The 22,223-nt window shown below is 42.6% G+C and overlaps 1 protein-coding gene across 7 annotated transcripts in view; it reads right to left on the bottom strand.

Moving 5' to 3' along the window:
* The window catches only part of dennd4c (DENN/MADD domain containing 4C), a 186,643-nt gene that overhangs the window by 100,554 nt on the left and 63,866 nt on the right, over positions 1 to 22,223 (bottom strand). For 6 of the 7 annotated variants that reach the window (XM_047048963.1, XM_047048965.1, XM_047048961.1 and 3 more), the window contains exons 5-8: positions 17,151 to 17,320; positions 5,071 to 5,312; positions 2,176 to 2,242; positions 2,027 to 2,085 (exon numbers count right to left, since the gene is read on the bottom strand). In XM_047048963.1, the coding sequence (XP_046904919.1) occupies positions 2,027 to 2,085; positions 2,176 to 2,242; positions 5,071 to 5,312; positions 17,151 to 17,320 (538 nt within the window). Of the gene's footprint in view, positions 1 to 2,026; positions 2,086 to 2,175; positions 2,243 to 5,070; positions 5,313 to 17,150; positions 17,321 to 22,223 lie in introns of those variants that run through there. The other variant, XM_047048966.1, reaches the window with a different exon arrangement.

Raw genomic sequence — 22,223 nt, 5'->3', positions numbered from 1 at the left:
TCTACAAGATTCACGTAGGTCACCTATTTTGGTTTCAAAACGGCGATTTTCGCTGAAAGGTGAGGGATTTTCATGTCTGAACTTGGTGCAAGCAGCAATGAGGGGGCCAAGCAGACAAATGACTAAAACACATTTTAGATTTCCTCAAAACCGAGTTCTGAGTCAATATATTAAGTTCAGTGTGAATGCATAGAAGATTTGGTGAGATATGACCCAACTTCCTGTTTGAGGGCTAACCAGATGATTTCAATCGTCTCCGAAGGACAGATAGCTATTGATATAGATACTTTTCATAGCTTTTGTAAGGCTTGGCCTTAAGATCATTTGTGCCAATTTTGGGGAACATTGGACAAAATGTGTGGCCTATAAAAAGTTTTACACTATAAAATCAAATATGGCTGCCGCATCAATTTGGTTATTATATTTTGACATGTCAGGCATGGTATCTCCCAAGACATCATTTGACAAAGGAATCACTTATTTAAGGAAAACAAATCAACAGTTATTCGCCAAAACACTTCATCACTGTGCCAAATTTCAAAACTTTCCCACAGACAGTTATATGGGCTGTTATAGCTCTGGATAAGAGCGTCTGCTAAATAAATGACTAAATGTTATAGACTCCCATGGCAGAATAATAATAACTAGAAATGTACCAATTTCTGCTCATGTGTTGTTGCTCATCTTCACTTGAAAATACTAAGAGTGAAGTGTAACATAAAAAAGGGTTCTTTTCTCATTTCCCTTAGTCCAGGAGGTGATGGTGATCAGCCTTTTGGCAGCCTCATATAGTTGAAACAATTGCATCAAAAAGAGGAAATTGGACAATCCTGTGTAAAATTGTCAGAACCTATATTATTACTTTGCTGCCGGACCATTTTAAATTGTGATTTTTTTTTCTGATAACTGCCAGATACTCGTGACAACATAAGATAAAAGCACATCTAATTGGTTAAGAGGTTACTGGGCATGAATCATACATGTATCATCATCATTGTCATCCATCTTTTGCTGAAGCGGAGCCAGAGAGGATTTAGGAAATGGGAGATTTCCTCAAGTTTCTTAACATGGGTTGTCAATATTGACAACTCGAGTTATTTAAGGGAAAAAATTATAATATGACTCGGCTTCGGCGTTCTTAGAAATGTTTTCATCTTTGGGAAATGTGCTGGATAGAAACCTAATAAGAAAAGAGAACATTGAAGGGTACTGAACCATTTTAGGAAACAGCCTTCCATTACGTACAGAAGTTCTTCATTCAACTTTAGGATTCTGACGTTGCAGCAACATGCAATATGATGCAAGATGTTGTGTGATGGGTGTATACGAAATTTTTGCTATTGGGGATGTTAGAACACTATTAATGTGACACTGACAAAAAGACCTACATTACAAGATCAATTAGACAAACATACCTTATGGATCCCTGTGTTTATGAGACTGTGAACTGGACAAAAATATCATAGATGACACTGCTTGCAATTAAACCTATTCATTTTAAACTGACTTGCGTTCTGAATTCATATTTTTTAGGAGGGTAGACTTGAAGATAGTAATACTATTGCGAAATTATACTTTTCTATTTGGTCATATTATTATGCTTCATCATTAGAAGATTACAAATACTTTAAATTTCCAATTTAAGGCACTGCATATGCTGACTTGTTATAAATGGACAATATTTATACATCAGTTTTCTACCGTTACAGTACACAAAGTGCTTTAAAAAGGTTTGCCTCTCATTCAAGCAGTAGAGCTGCCATGCAAGGCACAGGCCTACCCATCAGGAGTAACTTCGGGATCAGTATCTTGGTCAAGGACACTTCAATACATTGACAAGATGAGCCGGGTATGAGACCGCGAACCCTGCGGTTGGTGGATGACCCGCTTTATCTTTTGAGCCACAGCTCATCTTTTTATCAATAATTTAGATGGCTGTCACAGTGCTTTTGTTTGTGAGGATTGCCTTTAAATTATAGTGTGGTACTGTTGCAAAAAATATAAGGACAATACCTAACATTCTTACCTGAGAGGTAATGGTGTACACACAGGCTGAGACAGATTCAAGGTATCGTGTGCAGATAGCTAAAGGAGACATAAAGAATCAAACGTCATAAAAACCAAAACACATGTCATCACAAATGTATAAAAACACAAAAAGGGCAGCATTCTCACTTGGACCAGGATCCTGGGCCTCTGAGGGGAAGGGAAGGGCACACTGTGCATGAAGTGTGAGATGTGTCTGTTGAGATAAACAATGTCCATGCAATCAGAGTAGGGGCAGGGGCAAAAACATCTAAATCAAATCATTTAAATTCTTAGTGACAGGTGTGAGTCGTTCGTTCTTTTTTCAAGTGACTGTTGCCTATGCTCAGTATAGAAATTAGAAATGATTATCCTTTGTGAACAAACCATTCACATCTTATATGCTATGCCTAACAGTCATAAGACTCAACCAATGACATAGTATAGGAAACATAATTGTTTGTTCACCACTCAACTGAGTCTATGCAACTGGCATTATTGATGAATTCATTATTATATTGAACATTATTGGTGAACAGCAGCAATGGTACAGACTTGATCAACCCGGACATTGCAGTCAGTACAGTACGCATCTATGTCTTTATATACTATAGGCAACTATAGGCACACTTTTGTGAACAAAAGACAAAAACACAATGATAGAAATGTGATGTAGCACAACAGGGTTATTGCTCTGTTTGAAGAACAGCTTTTGATCTTGAATTGTCAACTACCTATAAATCTAGACCTATGGCCCATTTTAGATCCAACATTGCTAGAATTTTATAGAAATCTGTACTCTATACTAGCCTGGCTCTGCCCTCCTACTTACTTCTGCTCAATTTTCATTTTGCTTCTGTACTAGGTCTGAGATTTCGGCATATTAGTCAGATTTTTCAAATCAACTTTTTACCGGTCCAATCATCAAAGAGAGGGAGTGGCTGACAACGATGACGTTGATGTTATGCGCTAGTTTGAGTTGTAGTTCTGTAAAAGCGGCGGGGAAAGATGCGAGCGAAGCCATTCAGTCGTTGTGGCAACGCTGCTGAATATCCAAAAGTTAAAGGCGGAGCAAGAAAAGTTTTGTTGGTGGTTATGATGTTGTGCCTCTCCTACCCACGGGATTTGGGAAAAGTTTGATTTTCCAGCTAGCTCCGTTAGTGCTGAAGGAGTTGGCTAAGGCGAACGTCAGCAATTGGTTATGGCAGATCCAGAGTGGCTCTGGGCAGATCCAATAGTTTTAAACTTCAACAGAGTACCCGCCTTCAAGGAAGTTAACACTTGGTAATGGAGCCATCCCAGACTCTCTGTACAAATGAAATGTACGAGAGTCTGGTTTGGACCAGGTTAACTCTATACTACAGATCCCTTCAATCTGGTCCCTGGTCTGAAGATATTCTGTGCCAAATTTGGTGAATATTTGATATTCATATTTTTATTTATTCATTCAAAATGGCAGCCACATCAATTCAGCTGGTATCACAATTTAACATACATCTCAGATACAGATCGCCCCCTAGTGGTTAGATGACACAACCTTTTGTAGACCTCTTTAGAACAGGGTCCCGAGCACTTGTACCAAGTTTGATGTCAATTCAACAAATATTTTCTGAGAAGATATGGTCTCACTTCCTGTTTTGGCGGGATCACCGACCTTAATCAGCTAAACTGGAAAAACTGTTTTGAAAATCAAAAACTATGTGAAAACGTTAGTGAGGCTTGATCTGAAGATAATTGGTGGCAAATGTTTGCTTATTGCAGCAGCACAGGGTCCCTAGGCCGTATACCAAATTTGGTGTTAATGCAGTAAAGAGGTGCTGAGATATGACCTCACTTCTATTATGGTGGCTTGGTTGACGACTTTGATTGGCTGTTCCAGTCAAAAGGTTTCAAAAAAAAAAAAAAAAAAAAAAAAAAAAAAAAAAACGTGATCTTTTGTGAGGCTTCGTCAAATCTGGTGAAGATTGGACAAACTTTATAGGAGAGGTAGCGAAAAAACGTTATATTCATTCATTCAAAATGGCGGCCATCAATTCGGCCACATTAATTTGATTGGCTGTAACTAACAAACGGTTGTGAAAATCAAAACGCCATGGAATAGCTTTTGTGAGGCTTGGTCTGAAGATCATCTGTGGCAATGTTGAAGACGATTTGACAAGAATTGTAGGAGAAGTAGCGAAAAAACACTTTTCCTTAACATTCAAAATGGCGGAGAATCTATAAAGCTGGGTATGAGGATTCGACTCGTCTTGATCCAGGGAATACAACGATACCTCGTTTTGGAAAATCTAGGCATATGGTTCAAAAGAAACGTGTGTAAACACACCTTCAACTTTGACCTATTGATGGTGCAAGAGGGTTTGAATGGGAGACATGAATGGGGGGACTGGCCCCAAAGATTGTGACAAATTTTACAACTTCTGACTATATGGTTCTAGAGGCTGCCATAGACTCCCATGGAAGAAGATGTGTAATAATAATAATAATAAGAAGAAAATGTACCTACACTTAATCCACTTAAGGTGGCTTCGGTGCTTGGCCACCAACTATGCTTTTCTGAACCAACACCTATTGGGATGGTTTATGCACATTTGTGGGTACATGCCACAATCAGCAAATCCGTCATCGTCCAACAGTCCTTTTGTTATTAACAAAAGTTCTGTTTGTAAAATTGTGTTTTTTATGTATCTAAAAGCTTAATGTCAAAATGGGAATCAGGTGGCTGAGTGGTTAGGGAATCGGGCTAGTAATGAGAAGATTGCCGGTTCGATTCCAGGTTGTACAAACTACGTTGTGTCTTTGGGCAAGGCACTTCACCCTACTTGCCTCGGGGAATGTCCCTGTACTTACTGTAATTTGCTCTTGATAAGAGCGTCTGCTAAATGACTAAATGTAATTTTTGTATTTAATTTAATTTAATTGCTAAATTGAGTTGGAAAAACATAAGACTACTTCATTCTAAATATATCTACAGCAAATAAGTAGTTTAGCTCTTGCTTTATAACTTTCTCCCCATTTCCCAAAACAGATTTGTAAGAATCTTACTTTTCAATCGGCAATGGATGTGGGCCTGAAACTGACAATTTGTAAAGGAACATGAGAAACTTGCGAAAGGACTCAAAAAATGGCCATCGGGAAAGCAGACAGATGCACTTGTTGGTGTTAACAGGTCTGTTGGGGATCATCTTCTTCTCCACAGTGGTAAGCAGGCCCAAGTGCACCTTCTGTTTCTCATTGAGTAATTCAACTGGGTAGGGTTCGTAGAATTGGATTGCTGCACCATACACCTACAAACAAGTAAAGGCCTCAGTGTTAACAGAAACATGATGACCATTCAACACTTTTCTTTTCATAAGCAATTGAATTATATGTGGTATTTAGGGTTATTTAAGATGACACATGAGTTATAGCCCTATTCACCAGAGGCCTGTTCCATAAAGGCCGCTTAAAAAAGCTGGACTTTAAGTCCGAAACCAGACTTGAATTAGTTTAATTAGTCAAGCAGGGCTATAGCGGGTTCCATAAAGGCCAATTTCAGCTCACGCAATCCTACTAATTCAAGTCAGATTTAAGTAGTCCAGCTAATTGCGCATGCACCCTATTCTTAAACAGCCCGAAAGGTAAAACATGGATCATACAATCCACCACGGCAAAAGCAATGCACACGGCCACGTGACTTCTTCCAGAAAGAATGTTCCCTTTAAGCCGTGTACTATGACAGCTCCCTCATCCACCACTTCATCAAACTCAGATAATTTAGATTGAGATAGGCCTACGTCTGATGCCTAAACATTTGAAATCACAAACTACTAGGTTTAGTGGGGGGACGCTAGGTACTAGTCCCCACCAATATTTTAGCAAACTCCTTTGTGCTGCAATTTTGATCGATTCCGGATTTTTTTTTTTTTGCATATTATATTTGCAAAACTCATTCGTGTTATTGTTTGTCGCCCAGAAAAGTGAAAAATATATTTCCAAGTTAACCAATGCGCCCTTGAGCCTGCGAGACAAGATTATGTCATTTAATTGGCTGAAGTGGCAGAGTCAGAAATACTTTGTGAATCTTGACTTGCAGAAAGAGAGCTGTCAGTAGTCTGACACTGTAAACTACTAAATACACCAGGAAATAATTAAGCCTCATATTAGTATTTTGTTTGGTCTCAGCATTGATATTTTTGACCCTTTTGTGCTTTGAAGATAGTTCACCGAATAACACTATGGTTTACTGTTACATGTGGTCAGCCGTGTACAATAATTGCCTGACAAGGATGATATTAAAAAATGATCCACTCAATATCATGCACAGAAAAAATCAGTAAGGTTATAATTCGCCAAACATTATAATACGCTGTCAAAAAATTCCAGTAGTAGTAGGACACCATTTTTTCATTCTTACATGAGTGTTTACTAAAACGTAACTGCTATGGTAGCCTGTTTACATGAGTCTTGATGATGTTAAGCAGGGGCTAATCTTACAGCTTGCCGTCCTCATACAATAATAAAATGAAGCAGTTTTTTTTTGAGCTACGGCATTGATAAGCTAATTTAGATTTGTTGATGTTAATGCCAAGACTAGGTATGTTAGTTCTTTATCAGTTGTGACATAAAACATAACCAGAAATGTGTACAAAAGCAATATAAAATTAAATAAGGAATTACATATTTATAAGTCTACTTAAGGCAATGACTGTCCTTGCTGTCTACAGAGCCAGACCCAACCCAAGAACAAATACCAGAAAGTAGGGCTACTACAGATACTAGTTAAGGGGATAGTGAAGATGCTGATGATGGTGAGTGTTACGTGCCTGCACGTTGTGTGGCCCTGCATGTCCTGTGTTCTGTTTTGTGTTGTTGTTTTGTGTTCTTTCTCCTCCTACTGGCTCTTCTTCCCATGTCATCGGTCTTCAGATGTGCACACCTGGGTCCAATTGGTCATCAGTTCCTCGCCACACCTGTTCCGGATCCCCATCAACCAGTTCCCTTCATAAGCCTGTGGTTCTGTGTGTTTTGGGGGAGAGAGTTGTGTGTTGAGCTGTGGCAGAGCTGTGGTAGGTTTGGTATCGGTTTCTCCCTCTGGTTTATGTCTGTTTATGCGTTTGGTTTAGAGGCCGGCTTGTGTCGTGTTTTCAGTTTCTCTTGTTCCTGTTTGTTGGCTTTATTGCGCACACCGGGACAAACGGGGATAGGTAAGACACCCCCGGGTCTACATTTCACACCCACGTAGTTACTATTTTTTGTTACTTCCCCAGGTTAGCAGTTAGCACCACCCACTGTCTTTTTTAGGTGCTTAGCACCGGTCTAAGGGGCAGGTTTTGTTTATGTTCTTTTCTTTGGTGCCACTGATTGTCCTCTTTGATCCCGGTGTTGCTGTGTACACTGAATAAACGACATATTATTCATAAGCGAGTCTCTTGGTTTGTGTGACTGCACCCTCACTGGCTTTACCTGTAGCCCTATGTGCGCACTTCCACCCCGAGCCATCGGGAGTCTTAACATAAAGTGGGGGCTCGTTCGGGATCCTTGATCCCTGTGCTACGGGTTTGGTTAGCGTTGGTGTGCAGTGCACACGTCAGCCGGTGGTGTTGGTTGGGGTTTTCTTGCTTCATCATGAGCACTTTTGATGTTGAGGGCTTTCTTGGGGATCCTTCTGTGGAGCAGATTGATGCCTTTAAGAAAGAGGATTTGTATGCCATTGCGGCACACTTTGGCTTGCTCCAGCACACCTGATTCAAATGAATGGTCATTACCCAGCCTCCACAGAGCTTGATAACGACCCATTCATTTGAAACAGGTGTGCTGGAGCAGGGAAACATCTAAAACATGCAGGACAGTGGCCCTCGAGGACCAGGATTGGACACCCCTGTTCTAGAGCGACCTGATTTTTTGCAGCCCGATGTGTTGGCACAGGACTTCCCTGAGGTATTTCCTGTGTGTGCAGTCACCCGTGCTCAAGCACATAGTCGGGATGGAGCGGTTGACTTGTCGGACACCCTGTTCGCGGCTGCGTTGTCTGGCCAGCCTGTGTCACCACCAGTGTTTTCTCGGGCTACAGCTGAGCCGAGCGTCCAGGCTGGGGTTGAGTGCGATACTCCCATCCCAGAGGCGATCAGGCTACCTATAGGCCGTGATAGTCTCATCGAGGCCCAGAAGGAAGACGGCTCTCTTGCCAAGTGTTTTGCTGCGGCTCTTGCTCCGGAGGGAGCTAAAAACACAGCAGCGGCTTATTTCATGGAGCACGGACTCCTGATGCGGCGGTGGAGGCCGCACGCTGGTTCTGAGAATTAGTGGGGTGATGTTGTTCAGCTTGTTGTGCCTACACGGTACCGACAGTCCGTTCTGTCGCTGGCTCATGACCATCACTGGTCCGGTCATCTAGGTGTCACAAAGACGTATGACCGAGTATTGAGACATTTCTTCTGGTCAGGTCTGAAACAAGACGTGTCTAGGTTCTGCCGCACATGTCATGTATGTCAGGTCACGGGGAAGCCTAATCAGGTAATCAAGCCTGCCCCTCTTCACCAAATCCCGGCTGTAGGGGAACCGTTCGAACACGTCCTGGTCGATTGTGTTGGTCCTCTGCCGAAGTCAAAATCCGGCAACCAGTTCCTCCTAACAGTAATGTGCCTTGCTACCCGGTACCCTGAAGCGATCCCTCTCAGGAGTATAACAGCCCAGTCAGTAGTAAGGGCCCTGATCAAGTTATTTTCTACTTTTGGCCTCCCTAAGACGGTACAAACCGATCAAGGTACCAACTTTCTCTCTGGTACATTCAAACAGGTACTAACATCTCTGTCCATAACACACTGGACCTCTAGTGCTTACCACCCCGAGTCGCAGGGAGCTCTCGAAAGGTGGCATCAGACCTTTAAATCAGTGCTCCACAAATACGTCATGGAGAGCGGGAGGGACTGGGACGAAGGCGTTCCCCTGGCTCTGTTTGCTGTGAGGGGAGTAGTGCAGGAGTCCCTGGGTTTTAGTCCAGCAGAGCTGTTGTTTGGTCACACTGTGAGGGGCCCTTTGGGAGTTTTGAGAGACCAGCTGATGGGCGAGAGTCCGCCCAACCAGCAAAACGTGCTGACCTACGTGAGTCGTTTTCGGGAGCGACAGCATGGGGCTTGCAGCATCGCTAAAGAGAACCTCTGTACTGCACAACGGGGTATGAAGCAGCAGTTCGATAGAAAAGCACTCCCACGGTCTCTGCAGCCGGGTGGCCTGGTGTTGGTGCTACTACCGATCCCTGGGAATTGCATGAGTGTCAGTATCTGGATGATGTGGTGGTACACTCGACAGAGTGGGGTGCTCATGTAGACTCGCTGAGAACCGTGTTTCAGCGGCTGGCCGACCCTGACCCTGACCCTGAACTTGGCGAAATGTGAGTTTGGGAAGGCGACTGTAACCTACCTGGGCAAACAGGTTGGAGGAGGCAAGGTGCGTCCCTTGGAGGCCAAGGTCGCGGCCGTGGCATCTTTCCCAGTGCCGACCACTCGGCGGGCGCTGCGCAGATTTCTCGGTATGGCTGGCTACTACCGAGGGTTCTGTAGGAACTTCTCTGAAGTTGTGGCCCCACTGACTGACTTGATCAGTCCCCTAGTGCTGTTTGTGTGGTCGGATAGGTGTCAAACCGCCTTTGAGAGCTGCAAAGCCCTCCTGTCAAACGCTCCGGTACTTGGTGCTCCTGATTTTGGTAAGCCGTTTTCCCTTGAGGTCGATGCCAGCTGCATTGGTGCTGGCGCGGTTTTGACTCAGACGGATTCCGAGGGTTTGGTTCACCCCGTAGGCTTCTTTTCAAAGAAGTTTAATCGCTGCCAGACGCTCTACTCAACAATAGAACAAGAGACGCTGGCTTTGCTGCTCGCTTTGCAATTCTTCGAGGTCTATGTTGGGTCTAGGGCACAACCTGTGGTGGTCTACACGGACCACAACCCGCTGATCACAATCAGCGCCTAATGCGTTAGTCTCTGGTTATGCAGAACTATAGCCTGGTGATCTGCCAAAAGAAGGGCACAAAGAATGTCTTCGCGGATGCGCTTTCTCGTGTGTGACACTTGCTGGTAGGTGGGTGCTGGGTGGTAATAATGTTGGTAGTGGTAGTAATGTTCGTGTTGTATGTTGTATGGGATGTTATGTTTGGGGTGTCGTCAGCCGTGGGCTGACTCTTTATGGGGGGGGGGGGGGGGGGGGTTACGTGCCTGCACGTTGTGTGGCCCTGCATGTCCTGTGTTCTGTTTTGTGTTGTTGTTTTGGGTTCTGTCTCCTCCTACTGGCTCTTCTTTCCATGTCATCGGTCTTCAGATGTGCACACCTGGGTCCAATTGGTCATCAGTTCCTCGCCACACCTGTTCCGGATCCCCATCAACCAGTTCCCTTCATAAGCCCGTGGTTCTGTGTGTTTTGGGGGAGAGAGTTGTGTGTTGAGCTGTGGCAGAGCTCTGGTACGTTTGGTATCGGTTTCTCCCTTATGGTTTATGTCTGTTTATGCGTTTGGTTTAGAGGCCGGCTTGTGTCGTGTTTTCAGTTTCTCTTGTTCCTGTTTGTTGGCTTTATTGCGCACACCGGGACAAACGGGGATAGGTAAGACACCCCCGGGTCTACATTTCACACCCACGTAGTTACTATTTTTTGTTACTTCCCCAGGTTAGCAGTGAGCACCACCCACTGTATTTTTTAGGTGCTTAGCACCGGTCTAAGGGGCAGGCGGGTTTGTTTATGTTCTTTTCTTTGGTGCCACTGATTGTCCTCTTTGATCCCGCAGTTGCTGTGTAAACTAAATAAACGACATCTCTTGGTTTGTGTGACTGCGCCCTCGTTGGCTTTACCTGTAGCCCTATGTGCGCACTTCCACCCCGAGCCATCGGGAGGCGTAACAGTGAGTGAGTGAGGTAGACAATTGTTGGCTGTTTTGACTTCTTAGTGAACTGATGTACCTTTGGCAAATACTTACACATAGATTTTTACAAAATAATACCCAGTGACTCTTTGTTGAGTGGTTAATTGAAAAAAAATCTACGAATTGGGTGCATTTCGTCAGGCACTGTCAAGATCATTGAGAAACAGAAAAATAAAGAAATAATTATAATACATATAGTCTGAGAAAAAAAGTAATGTCAAATTGATATTTGGCATGGAAAATTATTTATTAATAATAAAAAAAGAATGTGGCTATTTAACCTCTTCTGTTTCAGTTCGCTGGCGAGCCAGAAATGCTGCGCCACCCTCCCTCAGTGAGAACGCACTCAATTGTAAAAAAATTTTTTTTAGACTGCTACACAAATGATACCTCGTTGGAAAGCTACGATTCTTGTGCTTCCATTGAAATAAACCAATTCAAGCTCAACTCGCAACAGAAAGTAGCGTCAACGTCTTTGTCCGGTGACCGTTCCTTCAACAATGCCAGAGAAAAAAGTTTTACTTACCTACAATTACTTAGGAATGTTCCAGGTATGCACACAACTCATCAAAACCTCATCTGCTTACATTCCCAAGGGTCCAAAGTATCAAACCATGTCGAGTAGTTGTCCAAACAATGAATTATATCCACACATAGCCACGATCTTGTTGCTTCATTCTTCCTTCGTCAAATTATTATTTTTCAGTCTCTAAGTTAGTATCGCTTATAGGAAGAGACCTGGGTCGAGTTCGAAGGCGGGGATAATCTTAAAATGGCCGCTACACTCAGAGGTTTCGATTGACATATCGATTTGACCAATAGGAGCTTCCATGCCCTGGTGACAGCCCTCTAAAGCCAACCAGGTTTGTGCGTCCCGCCCCCCCCTGTCCCCCCCCCGCCCCCTCTACACAATTTTTTCAAACTGGCTTTGACTGGCTCTGAAATGAGCTAGTTATCCTTGTAACTTATCTTAGTGTTAACATAAGCTACAAGGATAATGCCATTAGTAAATGGCGATACCCCATATGCCAGGTTTTGTGGAGCCTTCAAAATAAAAGTCGATTGCGCAATATGTCAGTGTTCTTTGTGTGCCAATCCTGGGAATCAGATAAATCACTCCAATGTGTTCATGGTTCAGTTTTTGTGTTTCAGTAATACTAATGGGGGATTTAGCTATTATATATATGGTAGTTCTAAGTACCACCTTTCATTAGAGATAACAATTATACCTTTTTATCCTAAGAATTTGACCTTGGTGAGAAGAGTCATTCTGGAGTCTCCAAAAGGCCCTTTTAGAAAACGCCTGGCTGTACTCTTATAAAAATATGTGTCAAATATGAATATATTGTGGTATTGTGTTTGACTTTTGTTCTGAATTGGGTAAGGCTTCAACCTGTGGTCCAATTCTGTCTTCCAGCTAATACCTACCACCTCTAGGCCTCTTCGGGCCTGTGTTTTCAAAACAAAATCTAGGCGGAAATAGAAACTTTCACTTTCCTTGTGTTCAAGCTTCTATTTCTCAACACCAGTAGGACTGACAGGGGTCCTGACAACAAGGAACATAACTTCAGAGTGTCAGCTTTCAAAAGAGTCAATTTACATGCATCTACTCCGAATGGTTCAAGAACAGCAGTCAATTTACTTTGGGTATGCTGTTTAGGCGTTTTTAGGCACATTTAACAGGTTTCAGAAGAGGTTAAAGACTGAACTCTGTGGCGACACATGCCATTTTTAGAACGTTCCTTTGCTTGCTACTCATTGACTCCCTGCAGGCGACCAGGAGCTCCATTGCCTACCCCCCTGAGCATGGAGTCGACAGGGGCAGAATGAGCGAGACAGGCCCCCGTTGTACATGTTGTGGCAATCCACAGAGAGACCCAGCGCTGAGATGCACACAATTCAGGAGCCTCAACACCAAAGGAGGGTAAAAGTAGCCTGGCTGCCAGCCCAACTTCTCCCCGCCCCCAAAAAAATTTGGTCGGGAAGTTGGGTCTGGAGGGTCTCGCATTGGGGACCAACTACAGAAAACCAGAATCTGGGCGAACCAATGAAATTGCCAGGGCGGGCTTTATACGATGATGGACAGATGATCAACAGTAACGTAATCACCCACGACACAAAAGAGCGCTTAAGTTGAATTCGTTTTGAACAAACATGGCTACCGCTGGAGATTTGGGATGTTATGATTCTGCCATCGAGTCTGTTTTAGAAGACATCGACAGCGCATTAATTTTGAAAGAGGAACAGAGAGACGCAATCACGGCATTTGTCGATGGAAAACATGTTTTTGCCGTCCTTCCTACGTGATTCGGTAAAAGTTTAATTTATCAGCTGGCCCCGATGGTCGCGAAGAAGATGGGACATAATGAAAACCCAGTGGCCATTGTGGTTTCTCCTTTTCTTTTGTGGAGTTGTAATCCTAAACGGAGAACTTGTTCGTATATGCATTGCCCTTTATTGTTTCGCTCAAAAAGGTTGACCGTGTGAACAAGTACTCCCCCTACCCTTAAATTAATTTTACAACACCGACAAAAATCTTTTGTATTCATTCTTCAAGCATACTTCAAGTTTGCTTGCATTTTATTCAGTAAATATTTAGCTGCCTCTCAGTTTAGTTCTGTTGACAACAACTATGCGGCGCTTAACATACGTCACATACTCTGTTGCTCTGATTGGTTGTAGATCTATCCAATTGAGAGAAGAGGCATTTGTTTTCCAGGCCCGTTTGAAACACGCCCCGTAGTCAAAGCCCAACAGAGAGTTCTTAGACTCATATCATGACTAGAATTATGAGTATGACAACGTCAGGCTAGGGTTAAAGCACTTTAATTACCAAAAACAAAAGGATCAGGAGGCTTGCTCCACCCGTGTCAGATGCTTAGAGTCAATACTCAGGTGATGAGCCGGAGATACCAGTGACATAGTCCGGCTCCAACTCAGGCCTTGCTCCTCACCTTGGGGCCTTCTCTCTCTTTGAGCCCTGTCGACTCAGCTTTTGAGGCCATGGCCACTGATTGTGAAACGAATCCCAGCTGTGTGGCTCATTTATTGAGTGGGACGTGGGAAGCACTTAAAGGGCCGGCGCACGGCCTGGCAGCGAGGGGCTGAGGCCGCCTTCCCTAGTGTTGGCAGGCCTGGGCAGGCACAGTCTCTCTGGGGATGCCACACAGTAAACGCAGTAGCCGTCTCGACTTGTCATGACGGTTTTGCTAAGACGAATATGTTGGTTAAATGTTTCCTGGAAGATACGTAAAAGCTCAGACCCTCTCAGAGAACATAAGCGCCCAAGTGGGACTTATCCATGTTGCTGGAGGCTCTATGTAAGCCTCAAATTGAGTCAATCAACAGCGTACCCCTGTGCTTTGTTTCAAAACAAGCTTACTCCTCACTATGTCTAAGCTAGTGACTTGCGCGCCTCGTCCACACATGGATTGTCTGATCGTCTTTTACCCTTTTTTTAAAGTCAGTCTGGGGCCCTTGTGTGTTTATATCAATGACATTTATTCTTGAGCTGTAAAGGCCGATTTATACTTCTGCGTCTCTGTTAACGGACAGACGCATGCACGGAGTCGGACAGATTGGTTGAATTTATACTACTACGACGGCTCTGCGTGCTGAAAGCAATTCACAGCCAGAACAGCATATGGCGCTGCACTGCGATGCTAGCTAGGTTATCGAAAAGTCGGAGCAAATGTACAAATGAACCGTTTCATCAATAAAATAAGCACATTTTCAGCAACTACACTGCCCATTTCTCGTCACATTTTAATTCAGATGCTGATTTACATGTACTGTTTAGCTGAAATAAGAGTGGTAAAAACTTACAACAATGGTGGTCAAAGGATTCTGTTCTCTTGTTGGTCACGGCAACCCCGCCCCCACCCCTGACGCAAGCGGTTCTTAATACGGACCAATCATAGCCAAGGAGTATCCGTAAAAAGACGCACGGACAGACGGATAGTCAGGAAAATAAAGAGGCGCACGCAGAGCTCTACGAGGGCTCTGCGAGGACACGCAGAGGGCGTTTCTTGACGGAGAGTGTGCGTGTGCGTAAAAACGCAGAAGTATAAATCGGCCTTAAATAGGCTTATCAGATTGGAATGCTTCGAATGTTGGGTAACTGGGAAAGAGCAAATTGTCGTATTCAGATCCCCTATCACCACATCATTTCTCAGCTGTTCCATTAGCGTGCTCTCTTGATCGTTAGTGATCGCATCTATTATTTTTATTGTATTATCAGACACTGGCATTGCTTTCAGTTTTTGTGCTTCTCCCTCCCCACTCGTTTTTAAAATTTCCATAGATGCTTGCAAAACTAAAGTTTCTACAATGGTATTGTGGCTTCATAACATTTGCAACAAGTTTGCTCACCTCAAAAGATTGCCTTTTAGAAATAGACCTGCTGCTTATTCAGTTTGGCATGTTTCTTTTCAAAGAAAGATTAGACTAAATATTCTTTGTGTGGTCTCAAAAAGTATTTTGAGCTTATTGGGTTTCATCTTCTCTATAGACAAGACGTTACCACACAACAGACATTTAGGCTTCTCCTCATTGTTTTCTGTTATGCTAGTAAATCCATACTGAAGGAAAGTGTCATCATATGTTCTTTGTCTTGTACATGTCTGTTTCTTATTTGTAATAGAAGGGGTCTTGAAGGTCGGTGAAGAAATCTTTCCATGTTCTTTTACGTTTTATGCCTTCTGATTTCCATACAAACTTTGCACTCAAATTATGCTAGCCTCGTCAACATTAACGACGATTAATAACACGTTAATCAACATATGCTGAGCTTAGTTAACCACGTCCTCAACAATATTTCTCACAGAATGTGATTATATTTGTGGCAGCAGGTAGGGGCGGAGCCAGACGTAAAAAATTGGGGGCTCAGCCCAAACCTGTGCTCGAGTATCGGTTAGATGTGAGTGTAGATAGGGAACTTCCCCAAGTAATGCTAGCGCACGTTGCGCGCAAGACATTTCTTTTGTTATTATATTTGTTGAATGTATTTAACAATGAATATTATTATTTATACTTTTTTGTAGATTTTGCGTGTAAGGACATTTGTGTCACCTGTTATTAGCTACTTAGCTAGCCATGCAGGGTATGTTGTGGTCCTAGTGTTATGATTAATATGGTCCCTTTCTAAGTAACATGTCACTTATTTTGCAGTTCTCAGCTGCGTCTGTGGCAGGGTCTGTCTCTTTCTTATTCTCTCCATCTCCTCACCTTTCCTTTCAAACTCCATTTCACTGGTTGAATTTGTCTACTCTTTTTATATATTTTGTAGGCATGTTTTCTTATTGTGCTCAATAAGCACAACAATTGGTTCTCTCTCATATATATTTATTCTTTAATCTTATTATTTTCCCACCCCTAAAGATCCCGCAATATGTGGACTACATAGACAACGTCGGTGTCAAAAAGTTTGTCTTGGTAGCAATAAAGTTGCTTGTATTGGGATTCACGTCCCGTTTAGGTTTAGGCTTCAATTAAGTTTTTGTAGCAAAAAGTGCCTTGAGTGCTAGCCTAAGGGACCTCAGTGCTAGCCTAACGTCACAACACATTAGCAACGACAAATAGATATGACGTTCTTATAAGACATATAGCGATATCATCGAGCCCTCAGCATTAGTACCGTAGCTGAAAGTTGAGGCTACTTTTCGCTAGGTATCTACAAACATGTCTTAATCTGCTAGACAAGTAGGTTCCCTTTCGTTCTTTTTGGTGAGCAGTCTCACGAGCCCTACTTACCTGGCGTCATGTACCCGACTAGATAAATAGTTATTTAGCACTAGTGTTGCTACTGTATCCCTGCCTGAGTTTGTGCTGCTGCTCAGCAATTTAAGACTTGAATGTACAGTACGTAATGTCACATTAAATAATGTATTGGAACTCAAGCTTCTGTGATGCGTCGCTGTATCGTTGCACAATTGCAGCTGTGCTCCATTTTGCTCCTAGATTCAGACCTAGACCCGGTAAATTGTAGAACTAGCTAACAACTAGACTTCTGATGTGTGGGAATCGCAGGAGCTAACCAGTGGAAGGGCGAACACAAATACAGTGAAGATATTCACAGCCTAGAAACATACCCAACTGCAACCGACGCCAGCACACCCCTCAATTTCTCCCGAAAACCCTCTCTAGTATTAACTGTTGCATTTAAAGTTTGTTGTCACAAAAAATAATACAATTACAGGGTTAGCACCTTTCTTTTCTGTGAACACAAGGTATTTCTTACCTTTTCGCCAGAGGATATGGTTAAGACAAAGGTAGAGAAAACAGGCAGAGGGTATCGTGTGTTTGGTGCCCAGCATTCAATATTTGCTCCCATGGGCAAGCAAAACAAAGGAACAGACTCTGAGAGGGGGAAGGATTCATAATCTTCTTTTGGGTAACGGAAGATGAGGCCTGAAAGAAAGAGAACAATTTTTGTATTTAACAGTTGATCAATCATCTTGGACTCAACATTTTCTCAAAAACTAGAAGCGTCGAGCAGGGGTGATTTGACCCCTGGGTCTTTGTCAAATTTTAGTTTCATAATGCACCAAATGTTTTTAACTGGTGAAATGTCTGAACTGCAGGCAGGCCAGTTCAGCACCTGGACGAAGCCATGCTGTTGTAACAGATGTGGTTTAACATTGTCTTCCTGAAATATCCAAGGCCTTGGATAGTAGCTTACTTGTGCTTTCCAATCAGTATCTAGTTTTGATTGCTGTTACCGACACTTGTCCTGCTTAAAAAGCATCAAACTCCAGTCTGCTGTATTGTGGAAAATACCGTTTACATGTACAAAGGGTATAATGAATTGTTCTATATATGTCGTATATATGTAATTAGTATGTGGATACAAGAAAGTATGTATGTGGTATGTAATTAGATGGCTCAATAAAAGAAGTCATGTTATGTGACCATCCTTGTCGTCTGGCTCATAGAAACAACAAGAAGACAGGGTATTGCATTGAGTTGAGGAGCGGGAGGGTGTAGGAGACGTCAATCAAATTTAATTAATGTCCAAGTCAATCACAAGGTCGGCGGTTCAATTCCGCTTCTAGGTTTTTGTATTGAACTTCAGAAGGTTTAATTTGATCATCTAGCAAAGTATCATCACTACAATGGCCAGTAAACGCGTCCTCGATCGGTCCACCAAAAAGGGCCTGAGTGACGCGAGCCTGCACTGGGTGACGAAGTCATGCAGGCTAAAGTGGCACTCACTTTGCAAACAAATTGGTGGCCAAGCAGCGATGCTGCGGAGCCACGTAAGTGTTTCTACCTTTTCTTATTACTATTGGGTGTACTCACGCCTTCGGCGAGCACAACCATTGTTCTCTCACATATATATAATTATTATTTTCCCACCCCTAAGGCTCCGTCAATATTTGGACATAGACAACGATGGTGTCAAAAGTTGTCTTGGTCCCGATTGAGTTGCTTGTATTTTTATTTATGTTCCATTGCAGTTTAGGAGGTTACAACGTTTTTGTGGCAAAAAGTGTATTTTGTGCACAAAGGGAACTCAGTGCTAGCCTACGTCACAACGTCAGCACACGTTAGCAACAACGCATAGATACAACGTGCATAGATGTGTTAAGACTGTCGCACAGCAAGTATCATATTGTGCCGTGGTGTACTACTAGTAGCATCATACATTTAACAATTCAAGACTTGCATGTACTGTAGGTAATGTCACATTAAATAATGTATTTCAACTCAAGCTTGTGTGGGGCGTCGCTGTCTTCAATGCCACAGGCTAAACTTTATGTCAAAAGAAACTTTCATCATTCGGCACATTCAGTGAAGTTTGGCTAGCAAAAGCAGCTACAGTATAGTAGGCTAGCTTGCTCGTAGCACAATTCAGCACAATTCGTAGCACAATTCATCTTATCCACGCAGGGCTCTAGACTAAGACCAAATGGTCACTTTTGGCTTTTGTACTGACGATGATCACTTCCAGCAAACTTCTTTTGAATTAGCCATTTCAAAGAAATAGTTGAATTTCAAGAGGCAGTGTGGAAGTTGAACTGCATCAACAAAGCTAAGAGCTTAAATAGCCTACAATGCAAGAGAAGCTGAAAGCTGAACTGTTGAACAGAAGAAGAAGAATCAGGCTAGCTAGTCATAACAAGTTTTAACAGCTGAAATTATAGTTGGGATAGTAATAGCAATAGCAGATATAGTAGCCTATCATTGAGTGCGTTTACTCGGCTTTCTTAGTAAGATTCAATGCGTTGATTGAATGAAACATACAGCAGTAGGGCCAATACAGGAAGACACAGCAACACTTTGTTGCAGAAGGATGATGGTGCAAGTTGTCCGTGGAGCATACAACGATCAATAAAAATAATTATGTAGACATGTTTGAGTAATCGCATAACTAATTACACAATGGACTAATTGTATTATTGGCATACACAGACAATTACTAGTAATCGGGTTTCTCATGGTCAAGTGAACACACTCAGTGGCGTAGTAGAACCAAACAGTTCCATTTGCAATAGTAGTTAGTAAAAGAGATATTAGCAGCATCTGCAGAATTAGTAGTTGTGGTAGTGGCATAAGATATAGCAGCAGCAGCACTAGTAGTATCAGTAGCTAGTAGTGCTCTTAGTCTTTTAATGAAACGAGTTGACTGAATAACTTGTCTTGTGTCTCAACTAATAAGCTTAAACCAATCCCCTGTGTAAGAGACTGAGTGGTGCATTTACATTTAGTCATTTAGCAGACGCTCTTATCCAGAGCGACTTCTAATAAGTACAGTAGGTACAGGGACATTCCCCCTGAGGCAAGTATGGGTGAAGTGCCTTGCCACACGACACATTTTGCACAGCCGGGAATCGAACTGGCAACCTTCTGATTACTAGCCCGATTCCTTAACCGCTCAGCCACCTGACTCCCTGACTCCCTGACTGGTTGCCACGGTGATGGTGCAGCTATGATTGCTAACGCACTGAGGGTAAATTACCACATCAAACGTGCTAACATGGATCCAGCTATGAAGCCGCCGGGTTTGCTTCAGGGAAAATGTATAACCTTTAGATGCGTGAGTTCTAAATATTTCCGACGCTTCCACCAGAGTGAGTTACTTTTCCAAAACGGAGGCTAGTTTGCTTCCATTACCTAGCAACCTAGCATAATACTCGTAGCAATGCTACTACCTGCTAGTGTTAGCACTACTTGTTAGCCTCATAATTGTACATTTTGAAGCCATACTATACCGTTTGTCATATAGTTTTTGTCTATCTGAAAATAGTCGGTTGGAATTTTCAGAATCGCACATGTGCGACGTTACTCTGTGAGACCCGCATTCAAACGCATTAGTTTACTGTAGGAGTTCGTCCAGCCTCAAATACCACCTAAACGCAAAGTATCCCTTAGCTAATGCGGAAGATGTTATTATTTGGGTAGCACACATATTCTGAATGCCTTCGGTGGAATTGAAATGAGCCATTTTAATCTGGATTAATCTAGATTGATTCCAAGATTACAGTGAGATTAATCTAGATTTTTGTAATTAATCTATGCCCACCACTAGTAGTTTATAATGCTGTGTAGTTTCAACATGCCAAATTGTACTTTTATGCTACTGGTCTAGGGGCTGCCAATGACTCCCAGAGAAAAACATAATAATACAATCAATAACAATGGGTTCCCTCCTACCGGAGGAACCCTATTAAGAATACTAACAAAAACAATAGGTTCCCTCCTACCAGAGGAACCCTAAATATAGCTGCAAGCAGCGATGCGGATTCCTCCGGAAAATTGCAAAATATTATAAAAATGTACATGGTAGAAGATCAAGAGTTGGACAACAAGAGAGCAAAACTACTTCATGTTTGGCCAACAACAATAAGGCTGAATGGGAATTTGAACTCATGAGCATAAGTAACAAGTCAGTCACTCTATCCTCTCTGCTACACACCAACTGTTGAGATTTTATGAATAGAAAGGGCAAGGTATTAGCTTTGGTCAGGTTTGGGACAAAGGTTAAGAAACGGTTGACATTTCAAGGTGAAATTGCGCATGGTATTTCAGAATGATGTCCTCCTGTTTAATTAAACAGATAATCAATATCATGACCGGCCCAAAGGCTGCAGCTGGACCTTTGAACCTGTGACCTTGCACTCTGCAGGACACCTTCTCATTCCATTGAGCTATTCTCAGTGCTGAGAATCAGTGTGGTCAGTAACTGTATTAGAAAAAGGTAAGCCGTTTCTCCTGTGGCAATCATTGTTAGATTTGGCCAAAGTTTGAACAGCTGTAATTCAATCATATTTTTAAATATCAAGGTGAAATAGCATATGGTACTTCAGGATGATGTCATCCTCTAACTAAACGGATAATACAAATTATTACAGGTCCAAAGGCTGGATTTGAACCTGTGACCTTACACTTTGTAGGCCACCATCCCAGCACATTGAGCTATTCTCAGTGTTGGGAGGTAACAAGGTCAGTTCCTGTATAAAAAATGGAAGTCAGGGGAGTCAGATGGCTGAGCGGTGAGGGAGTCGGGCTAGTAATCAGAAGGTTGCCGGACCGATTCCCCGCTGTGCCAAATGACGTTGTGTCCTTGGGCAAGGCACTTTACCCTACTTGCCTCGGTGGGGAATGTCCCTGTACTTACTGTAAGTTGCTCTGGATAAGAGCGTCTGCTAAATGACTAAATGTAATGTAAGCCATTTCTCCTGTAGCACGCATTGTTAGATTTGGCCAAAGTTTAAACAGCTGTAATTCAGTGATCTTTTGAAAAAAAGCATTGAATCGGCTTTTATCACAAGTTATCGTGTGTCAAACACGGGATGTCCCAAGATATCATGAGACAAAGGAATCACTTTATAAAGGCAAACACATCAACAGTTATTGACCAAAACGCATTTTAGCTTCCTGCGGCTACGCCCAGTGATCACATGACACCAAATTCTTTGGACATCCTCAAAAGAAGGTTCCGAGTCAACATACCAAGTTTGGTGTTGATTTCTCAAAGATTTGCTGAGATATGACCCAACTTCCTGTTTGGTGTCTTTGCTGCTTTTGGTGTCTTTGCTGCTTTTGATGCCGGCTGCACCGGACAAACGGTTTTTAAAAATCAAAAATCTTCCTACTGGAGGAACCCTAATAATAATAATAATAAATACAGCTGCAAGCAGCAATGGCGGATTCCCCCTTCAAATGGCAACATTTTGTAAAATTGACATAAAAGATAGTTACACTGGGATTAACCAGAAGCCTTGAAACTGTAATTTCTGTCAGAATAAAAAATTTATCTTTGTACCTCTGACTGGATTTGAACCCATCACCCTTCACACATCAGCACTGC

This window comes from Hypomesus transpacificus, chromosome 25 (assembly GCF_021917145.1).
Source record: "Hypomesus transpacificus isolate Combined female chromosome 25, fHypTra1, whole genome shotgun sequence".
NCBI classification, from domain to species: Eukaryota; Metazoa; Chordata; class Actinopteri; order Osmeriformes; family Osmeridae; genus Hypomesus; species Hypomesus transpacificus.
The sequence above is the reverse complement of the archived record's forward strand: the minus strand, read 5'-3'. Positions and strand labels throughout refer to the sequence as shown.